We start from the raw sequence: 10,111 nt of genomic DNA on the forward strand, positions 1-10,111 counted from the left end.
TGTAAAGACAGGCAGGAAGGATCATGGCTGGCACAGGATGCAGAATGTGGGCACTGCGACAAGAACTTGCAATGGCACATGCCCTGTGCCTGGGCAAAATGTTCCTGCAGGGTTTTCTTGGACCAGCAGCACCCTGCAGGGCAAAAGTTACGTGTTGCTGCTGCTCTCCTGGTATTTCATCCTTGCCCTGGGAGCCTCTGAACTCATAAAAAAGCCTTTCAGAAAGAGACTTAAATTATCTCTGAAAAGCCAGGGGGAGTGTATTGTGTTTTTTTTTTCAAGCCAGGCTCTGAGTGCAATGCATTAAAATGACAAAGGTAAGTAAAAGTCTTGCGATGACAAGAAATTCCTGTCTCACTAATGTGTCTGGTACGTGTTTCGCTCCGGAGCTGCGCTGCTACGTGCTGCCCTGCCTGAGCACACAGAGCCGAGCACAAAACACCTGCCAGGCACTGACACTGCTCTGGGTGCATTCCTGGGGCAGCCGGGTCCCTCAGGGTGCTCGTGGCCCGGTTGTCCTCCATCCCTCGTGCCCATGTGGCGCTCTGCCACCTCTTGTGACCTGGGTGGTGCAGCTGAGGATGGGGAACATCAGCCACCTAAAGGCAACCACATCACTGCCAGTCAGCCAGCCTGGGCCAGTAAAACAGCAGCCCTGCATCCTGTAACTTAAATCCCCCCCCAAGTCTCTGCTCCTTCCCTTCAATGCCAGTCCCATTCTTGACCAGCAGTGCATCCCAGACAGCACCCTCGGATAACTCCTGCTGGATTTTACTGTGATGGGTTCCTTGTGAGCATGGGCAAGAGACACACGAAGCACTGTAAGGGGCCACATCAGAGAGGCATGCAGAGCTACACCCTGCCTCACACAGCAGTTGTGATTTTCTGGAGTTAAAAATTCAGCCATTTCCTTTGAGATGTCTGTGGCTATGAGTATATTGCTCACTTTTTGTGCTGCTGAACATGTCCTGGCTGCAGGCTGCCCCGGGGATCCCTGTGCTCACCTCTCTTGTGCGGGTGTATTAAAGGTGGTGCAGCCCAGCTTTATCGGTTTGACCCAAAATCAACTTCATACTGTCACACCAGATAGAGCAACAGAACAAAATATTTAATGATCAAGTAGGTGATAAGGTCAGGCTTGCAGGAGTTAGACTGCAAATAGAGCAACAGCAAAACAAGTGCAAGCAAGCGCAGCAGCAGCAGCTTCCTTGTCGCAGAGCCTGCTGAGCACTCCCTGAGCTGTGCCCAGGAGCTGGAGCTGGGCCTGTGGTACAGCCCCTGTCCAAGTGCAACACCAGCACAAGTACAAGCTGGAGTATAACTACTACAGTGCTACCTTTAGTCGCGTGAACTAAAGCTAGTGAGGCCCGAGGCCGCCCTACTTTGTCATCGCTTTATATTCTTCCTCCTTTCTTTCCTTCCATTTGCAGCACAGATCAGCTTTAGATGACAGCAGCTTTAGTTTTATGTTGTAGGTTTACCATAACTGCCCCATTTTCAGTCGAATGGACAATACTGTCCCTATTCATCACAACACACCTGCTAATTGAGACTGAAGTTTGGAATTAGAAGCCTGTGGATGATGGTTCACCCTGCAGTCAATGCAGAGAGTGAGAAATTACCTTATGCCAGCTGATTCATCCCCTGAAGGATCCTTTCTCTGAAGGGTAGAGAAGAGCTCCTGAGCAGGTACAGCTCCTGAGGTGCAAGTGCAGCAGGGGGCTGAGCTCTCCCAGCTCTCTGGTGGAGCGTGGCAGTCCTGCTGCCCAGCCCCAGCTCCATTGCCCTCACACCGCCTCAGGCTTGTATCGCTTCAGCCACACCGACTCGGAAACTCTTCCCTTGCCATGGCTTCTCATTTTCTGCCACTTTAGGGATCTAAGATGGCCCAGTAAGGGATTGGACAAGTGCCAGAGCCAGGATGAGCCAGGAGAGGTGAGGGAGGGGTAGAAATGCCTTTCTCAGCAGAAGCAGAAAGCTGCTCAACTGGCCCCATCATAAATAGGCTGTTAAGCATAAAGTGCCTGGTGTGAGTTGGAAAGAACCCACTTCCCAAACCACTTAGATGTTTTCTGATAACTGTCTCATGCCTGGGTCTTGGCATCAGCCCATGTTACACCCTTGTGTCTGGGACTCTGTAATAAAGATAAGGCAGGTTGTATCGCACAATGGAAGCTCAGTCTGAGGCTCAGCTGAACAACCATCCTGAGGAGACTTCCAGATCCATTGAGTGTCTCTTGTCTCCAGCTGGGCCATCGATAATCAGCTCTGCTCTAGGGTTTGGACTTTGGGCTGAGAAATTCCCCATAGGGGCTGTCAGGGGAGAGTTCTCATGGGTTACATCTATAGAGGAGGTTTGAAGGCATTTCACTCTTTCAAACTGTCCTGAAAACAGGATCTCTGATGTGCTGTTCTGGGAATGAATCAGTTTCTGAGAGCAGGAAGGGTTTGCATGATACAGACATTGCAAGAGCTGTTGGAGAGAATGTCATGAATGAGAGAAAGTAACAGTGCCTGGTGTCTTCCTTCCCCTAAAGCTCAGGGCCAGACAGCTTCTCCCCACTGTAGCTAGATTTGCTTTCAAGCTTGAAGTGCTCACTACTCTAATGCCATGTTGTTTGATCATTCACAGGGCACAGCACAAACCAGGTGAGGCATGGGAGTCAAGGTAAAGCCGACATCAGCAGTGAGATCCAGGTCTGACTTATCCACTCCTGGAGGGGGCTGGAAAACAAATTTGCGGAGCAAGCCCGAAAAGAAGAGGAACAGCTCCATTTTAGCCAGTCCTTCACCAAGGCAAGCCCTTCGTCCTGAAAACAACCAGGGGAGAAGTTAATGATCAGCACTGTAACTGTTAATGTTGATGTCTGAGACCTTCTAAACTGGAGGTACAGTTTGGAAGAGCAGGCTGCTGAGATGGGAAATCTTCCCTTCCTTCTCTCCATATATTAGAGGTACTACTGACTTGGTCTCAAACTACACAGAAGCCTGTAGGTGTATGAAATTGTTCAGTGACTGTGGGTAACTCAGTGTCTCCCAGCTCTCCCAAAGAAGAGGTGGTTACCTACAGCAATGGTGGACAGGAGAAATGACCAGAAATCCCTTACCCTCTGTTCTGTGTCCCTGGCTTTCATACTTTCCTGAAATCGGGGGGAACTGCCATTAGCCTTGTCCCAGATGGTACACCCACACCCCTCTTACCTATGGAGAATGGAATAAATGCTTCTCTCCTAATGAAGTTCCCACTGGCATCCAGGAAATGTGAAGGGTTGAACTGATCTGGGGTTTTCCAATGTAACTCATCATTCAGAGCGGAGGTCAGCAGTGGAATAATCTCAGTACCCTGAAAGAGATCAAAGAAACTCATGGAAGAGGAGATCACTCCCCTACTTGAGCCAGACTTTTTTTTTTTCCAATGTGAAGAGGCAAATAAGACATGACAAATAGAACTGGGGAATGCTCCCCTGCCCCATTGTGGCTCTGTCTGTTTTCAGTAGCTGCTGTTTTATTTTTTTGGGCCACAAAACATTCCTTTCTTACAGAGTCAGATCTTTCAAGAAAGGTGCTGGGGTAGAGGTTCCACAATTGACATAAAAGATTCAAACCAGTGTGATTTAATTAAATCTCTGGTTAATCGTGATTCAATCAACTGCAGCAGACCACAATCCATTGTAAGTTTATAATAATTATCCTGGATCCAAGACAAAGGGTCACAGCACAGATTAAACCATGCATCACCGTGTCTTTAAGTTATTTATGTGTTTCTTCATCTGCTTTAAAGAAAGCTGTGAGGAATCTGTGCAGCATAAGCTGCCAGCCTCAGAGCTCACCTTAGGAATCACATAGCCTCGGAAATTCACGTCGCTGGGAGTCGATCGTGATACGCCCATGGGGACAATATTGGCAAACCTCTGTATTTCATGTATTACTGCTTCTGTATAAGGCATTTTTTTCCGGTCCTCCAACTTAGGCAGCTCTCCCGGTTCAATGACATGGTTCATTTCTTCCTGAATCTTTCCTTAGAGGGAGGAAAGGATTAAGAAGCTGATAACAATCTCATCTTGCAACTGGAATGGCTACCAGTTTGGCAGAGATGAAGAAAAGGAAAAACTGTAAATATCTGGGAAGGGCAGAAGTGGGTAAGTCAGGGCATGGTGTCGTTCTTTCAGCTTTGTTGTTGAGCTAAGGCAGCTTGAATAGAGTCAGTACCATCCATCCCATGCCTGACTCTCATTACACACCTTTGTTACCCTATAACCTTCAACAGAAACCAGATCAGAATCAGCTCCTGAGGAGACCTTTAGTGATGTCAGCCCATAGCCTGCAGGTGAATAACGATGGGGGAGCTTTACTGTACCTGTAGGCTGCCCCTTAGCCTCTCCCACTTGGCTGGGCTGGTTTATTGCAACCCAGCTGAATAAAATTCCTTTGTAAAGTCAGTGGTTTTTATATCTCCCAGAGCACTCAGAATAATTACTCTAGGCAACACTGAATGAGTTCCACTCCCTTCCACAACCAAAGACTTAAGCATGCAGCAATAAATAGTACAAGAGACTTGTCCTCCTTACTCTGAATTTCTGGGTATTTCATCATCAGAAGCAGCCCCCAGCGCACAGTTGTGGATGTGGTCTCAGTCCCAGCAGCAAAGAGGTCCAGAGTTGAAAACATCAGGTTTCCATTGTTGAATGCAGTGTGGGGCTTCTTTGACTCCTTCAAAACATGTGGGTAATACAGCAAGTGACACCCATATGTGACTGTGTTGCCACCATTTTTATCTGCATTTTAGTTTTCTGTGGCTTTATATGTGCTGGAAAACTAAACATTTAGTCTTTTAGCCTTAGGGCCTATGCTGTGTGGAATTTGTCTGGTCCCAAGCATATGTGCAATCCCCAGGCCCAGATCTTAGAAATAATTCCAATAAATTGGAATTTATTTACTGCAACACAGTTTATCACTGTACCATTCTCACAGGAAAGTTTGGGATGATCTCTTCCTCATCTGTGCTGAGTGGCAACTTATTTCACCCACGTGGGACATCTCGACAACAAAATCCCTTTAACCAGCAGTTCCAGAGGGGCCATGGAGCGAACACAGCACAGCTCCCTGTGAGTATGATATATTCTGCTTGCTGCAGTTGTTCTGTTTCCACTCACTCCCAGTCCCTGACAGATGGCCAGTCCTAAGAATAAGCCAAAGCTAAGGGAACAGAAAGACACTGAGACTCAGCTTCAAAGTACCTGTTTTTGCTTCAGCAGAAAGGCATCCACAAAGCCTGTTAGGTCATTTTCATTCAGCTCCTCTTTGTGTTCCTGGAAGAGCTTCTGGAGAAAAGCGTTCAATTCACTGATATTTTGTAGCACTGTCTTGGAAGCTCCAGAGAGAAATCCAAAGGATGGGTAGAAATTATATAACTGTGGAGCAAGAGAGGTCTTACTGTTAATTGGCGTTTTTGAACACATACTGGTATCTCAAATCTCACTTCTGGTCCCTTGTCCTATGCCCTGCCATTTCAGGCTGTAATTGCCCCCCTTCTACAGTCCAAGGAGCTCTGGATTCCTGCAGAAATAGTATTCTTTCTGTAATACAAGAAGGCAGGTTTGGGATTGTGCTTCTGCACTTCAAAGAGGATAAAATTGTTCATTTCTGAAGACTTTGGTTTGTTGGTTTTTTTTTTCTTTTACTAATAAGCTTCACAGACTAAGTGCAGGAGCCTGGGAATCTGTGCACTGCAGATACAGAACCACAGATGTGTTCTGTACAGGATGACTTGCTGATAATGTTCTTGTTCTCAAGAAGAAAGATGTGGGAGGCCAGGAGAATGAACCCAGGAAACTGGATATCCCCCAAAAACCTAAAAGCTAAAACATAAAATTAGGCTCTTACCAGCACCATAGGGGAGCCCAACAGCTTAGTATTTTGATTTATCAGCTTCAGCAAAGCTAGAAACACTGGATCATCATATTCAAACCTCTCTCCAAACAATATAGAGCAGATGACATTGGATACAGCATTGTTGAGTATCATTTTCGTATCAAATGGTTTCCCTGTATTTCAAGCAATGAAAACAAATAATGATGTGATTATGTTCCTTTCAGTCTGGTTTCCTATGGAAATGTAGTCCTGAGCTCCCAAAGAAAACTCATTCCCCACCCAGAATGCATAGCAGGGCACTCTGTTTCAGTGTTTTAAGGCCTTGGTTCAATAACTACTGCAGTGCATGCTGAACTTTAACCACGAGATACCATTTGCTCAGAGTTAAACTTTCATTAATCTTTATTGTTCTGCTAGACCTGTTCTCTGTCTCTGGCTGAAAGATTTGACACTCACCATGATAGGATTCAAAATATTTGATAAGGGCATTTACTTCCTCCAGGATTCGGATCTCAAGGGTTCTCTTTCCCATTCCAAAATCTCGCAGCGTGGACAAGGTAAATCTTCTCATAGTTTTCCACAGCTCTCCGTGGCTGAATGCTATGCCTAAAATAAAAGTGTAACATCCTTATGGCCCCTGGGGTTCATAAACGTTTGTAAGGCTTTCTTATGCACTGGTACCTCCTAAGATCACAAAAAGTGATCTCTAAGAGGACATTGCTCTCTGCTGTGAGAATATAATGAACAGAGACAAAACTTATCCAACCAAAACGTCAATTACCATTTCCTTGTGTCATTTTCCTAAATATGGGTATTTCTGCCCTCTCTCCAAACTCTTCAGCATGATTTAAGAGGGCATCCTTGATGGTTTCATATCCAGCCAGTACCACAACTCTCCTGGGTCCAAAATGCACAGTGAAGACGTTGCCATATATCTTGGAGAGCTGTCAAGGTGAATAAATATGTTCATTCAAAGCCAGATCTGGACTCAAACACTAGTACTGGCCACCCTAGGCAGTTTCTAGTCCAAAAGGAGCCTCCCAGCCCTGCCTGATGTCTGCAGGTAATTCAAGTAGTGAGCAACAGCTATCGATTGCCAGCATCTCTGCTTGCACCCTGTTTGCACAACAAGGTGTCTGCTATCAGTGCTCCTAGCAGGGGAGTCAGGAAAATGCCACAGCATTCCTGTGGTGTTCTGCAGTAACAGGCCAGCAATACCACGTTGGGAGGCTGGTTAGAGAATGCTGTAGCAGGCAGGCCTGTTTATTGTAGTGCTGGTGACCTGAGGCAAGCGGGTGTGCACACACCTTTGCTGAAGCCACAAACACTGCAAAAACAAAGCCAGACAATAACTCTTTCTTTCAGGACAGCACTTGTCTCTAATTATGTCAAGGTGGGTAGTGTTGCAGTCATCATGAAATTATTTGCTGGCCACCAGAAACTTGAATCCAACTAGGAAGCATATTCTGGTAGATAATGTCACAGGAACGTTAGGCTTTTATAGCAAATTAAATATGAATCATCTGTTACCCAGAAAGGTGGCTTTGACAAGCTAATCATTCACTCGGTATTTTAGGCTTCATTCAAACACACTGCAAGCCATCCGCTCCAAATGTCTTCTTGTTTCTGCTATGCCTGGGTTACCATTTTCTATGCATTAGATACATTCCACAAATTGAATTTCAGATTAGAAGCAGCTCCTGTTATTACGCCAGACAAATTGAATTTGTTTTCATCAAACGGTGGTTTGACGGCTTGGGAGATAACATTAGTGCTGGTTCTTTCATCCCTGGCAGCTCACAGGGTGTGTGGCAGAGCCAGGGGCAGGGAATCACAGCTGCCTCCGAGCCTTCCTTTGGCCATCTCCTTGCGTTAGTGCTTCTTGGCACCCACTCTGGTTTTGCTCAGCAGCACAAGTATTGAATGTGGCAGGCCTGAAAGCCCAAATAAAGCTTCTTGGTAGATTATAGGAGATCAGTCTGGTGCCATCACATGACATTTGTATCATAAAATCCCCCAGCACCGCCAAAAATAGTTCATAGTTTCATACTGACATCCTCAAACATACCCAGGATCAGATGGGAACTCAGGACCAGAAGCCCGTCAGAACTGATCTCTACACAATCCTCTGCCCCATAAATCAAGGCAGATGAGCACTGTGTGCCTGCTGTAGGAATTCTGTACTTTGGCAACACAGGATGCCCTTTCTTCTACAGCTAACTGGAGGATTTCAGTGTCTGCACTGCCCTCTCACTGCAGATGTTCAAGTGGCTGAAGGAGTTCTCTGGGGACCAGCTTTCCCCCATCATAGTGTCCAGTAAGCAGCACAGACACAGGGCATGTGACATATCACTCACAGCACCTCAACTGTCTCTACAGAAACCAGATAAAATCTGAATTCCCCCTGACTTGTCCCCAGCTCCCTATGGGAACACAGCAGACACTTTCTGAAACAAACATTGCCCCTGGCTTTTTAATATTTAAGTCTTTTTTTATTTTTCTCTTCTAGAAATATAAGTATCCATGGAACTGTGTAAGAAAAAGCAATTTGTTTAGCTAGACATATAAAATCCATGCATCAAGTCCTTAACAACCCTGGGCAGTGTGTGCAGGGGAAGGGCTGGGGAGGCAGAGCTGTGCTTTGCATTGCAGAGATATAATTAGTTTTGGAAATAAGTGTGCATAGGACACCCCCTTTCTCTCTGCTGTGGGGATGATGCCTGTTCTTGCTTCATCCCTTCAATCCACCCATTCTTCCTAGAGGTCTGGTGGCAATGAGACATCTCTTGATGGCAGCAGCCTGGCCCAACCTGCAGCCTCTGAAGGGCTCAAAACACCAACGATTTGGAGTGGATTGCAAGGGGGGTGTGTGTGTGTGAGGGGGGTCTACGTTTGAGTGTGTATAAAGAAAGGAGTGTATTATATTTATATATAAATACAAGTATGTGCATGTGCACCTCTGAAGGTGAAGTTGTTCTGCCAGCCTACCTGTATGCCAAATATCTCCTTGCTGCCCTCCACACAAAGCAAACACAACCACATCTCTATTTCCCCAGCTGCGTTTCTCGCTTCAGGAATTGCACATTTGCCCCCTGCCTGCTCGCTCAGCCCCTACCTCTGTCAACGACTGGAACGGCTTTTTCAGGTCCACCACGTTCAGGTTTCCGATCAGAGGAAGAGGTCGTGGCCCAGGGGGCAAATCGCAAACTGACTTCTTGGAGCTGGAGAAAAAGTAAAGGAGAGCAAACAGCCCTGCTGCCAAACAGAGCAGTGAGCTGGAGCCCATGTACTGCAGGAAACTCTGCACAGCCATGGCCAGACCCAGGTGTGGGCATGAGCATATTGGGGTCCCTTTATAGCCCTTCTGTCCTTGCCTGAACACACCTTCTGGGAAAGTGCCTTTACACAGAGAAAAGGGCTCTGCAGACTTGTTTACGTCCACTTAGACCGGATGTACTCAATTTTCCTGCCAGATAAAACACCCTCTTTTATTCTGAACCATGGATTATCATAATCTGGAGCTCTTATTTCAGCTGTAACACTGGGATGAGGTATTTGTTTTCCAGTGAAGACCTGTGTTATGGGCGTGTTGTTCTCTGTGTGATTTCAGGGCCAGAACTCAAGGACAGGACCCATGCTGGACTGCTGTCACTGTGCCAGGTCACAGGACTCAGCTGGACCACTGGTGGTGCAATGGAGGAAGCAGGACACAGGAGGGAAAGCCCACAATAATGCAGGGCCCAGGGTGCAGCTGGCAAGGAAGCCCTCGGGGAGGACAAGACTGACCATGGAGAAGCTGGAATGGTGGATTCAGGACTGCTGACAGGAGCAGATCTATTTACAGGTGACAGTTCTGATTCTCTTTGCTTTCCTGACACCTCTTTGAACAAATCAGTGTTTTCATTGCAGTGTTTTCATTGCAGTGTTTTCACTGTTATTGTCTTTGTCCCAAAAATCCTCTACCAGCAACCCCAAAATGCTCCTGAAACCACTTCAGTCACTATTTTGCAGTTTACTGCCCATAGAACTGTGTGCCTGGATGGCCGTGTCTGGCTCATCACCATTTGGTGATGACTCTCTCTGTTCATGAACAGCTGCAATCCTCTAGGAGAAACCATCCCCTGCCCCTGCAGGCAATCCTGCCTAGATTGGGCAAGAGATCCTGAATCCTTGTAACTTGGGAGGAGCCAGGATCAGAATCTGCAGCTGGCCAGGCAGAGGATGGAGGAGGGAGGCTGCC

At 46.6% G+C, this 10,111-nt stretch overlaps 1 protein-coding gene and 1 long non-coding RNA gene across 2 annotated transcripts in view; one reads left to right on the plus strand and one right to left on the minus strand.

Moving 5' to 3' along the window:
• Positions 1 to 1,418: 1,418 nt before the first annotated feature.
• LOC103615594 (cytochrome P450 2K4) lies at positions 1,419 to 9,343 on the minus strand. The gene is made up of 9 exons (XM_008633655.2): positions 8,987 to 9,343; positions 6,653 to 6,815; positions 6,328 to 6,477; positions 5,884 to 6,044; positions 5,238 to 5,411; positions 4,569 to 4,710; positions 3,831 to 4,018; positions 3,202 to 3,343; positions 1,419 to 2,810 (listed from the first exon to the last, which is right to left on the minus strand). Exons 1-9 carry the CDS (start codon positions 9,182 to 9,184, stop codon positions 2,623 to 2,625), a joined length of 1,506 nt encoding a protein of 501 aa, XP_008631877.1. The 5' UTR covers positions 9,185 to 9,343; the 3' UTR covers positions 1,419 to 2,622.
• LOC108446704 overlaps positions 4,740 to 10,111 on the plus strand; it is a 7,689-nt gene continuing 2,317 nt past the window's right edge. Inside the window, exons 1-2 of the long non-coding RNA XR_001861995.1 lie at positions 4,740 to 5,105; positions 9,482 to 9,715. This is a non-coding gene — a long non-coding RNA (uncharacterized LOC108446704). The remainder of the gene's footprint in view (positions 5,106 to 9,481; positions 9,716 to 10,111) is intronic.

This window comes from Corvus brachyrhynchos, unplaced genomic scaffold (genome assembly GCF_000691975.1).
Source record: "Corvus brachyrhynchos isolate BGI_N302 unplaced genomic scaffold, ASM69197v1 scaffold5, whole genome shotgun sequence".
In the NCBI taxonomy this organism is placed as follows: Eukaryota; Metazoa; Chordata; class Aves; order Passeriformes; family Corvidae; genus Corvus; species Corvus brachyrhynchos.

What these genes read in the sequence shown, in the direction of transcription:
- LOC103615594 (XM_008633655.2), bottom strand. Translation starts at nt 9,184, where the DNA reads ATGGCTGTGCAGAGTTTCCTGCAGTACATGGGCTCCAGCTCACTGCTC. An exon ending in CGTTCCAGTCGTTGACAGAG is followed by an intron (nt 6,816 to 8,986) that starts GTAGGGGCTGAG and finishes TCACCTTGACAG; the next exon opens with CTCTCCAAGATATATGGCAA. An exon ending in TTCTGCTGAAGCAAAAACAG is followed by an intron (nt 4,711 to 5,237) that starts GTACTTTGAAGC and finishes CATGTTTTGAAG; the next exon opens with GAGTCAAAGAAGCCCCACAC.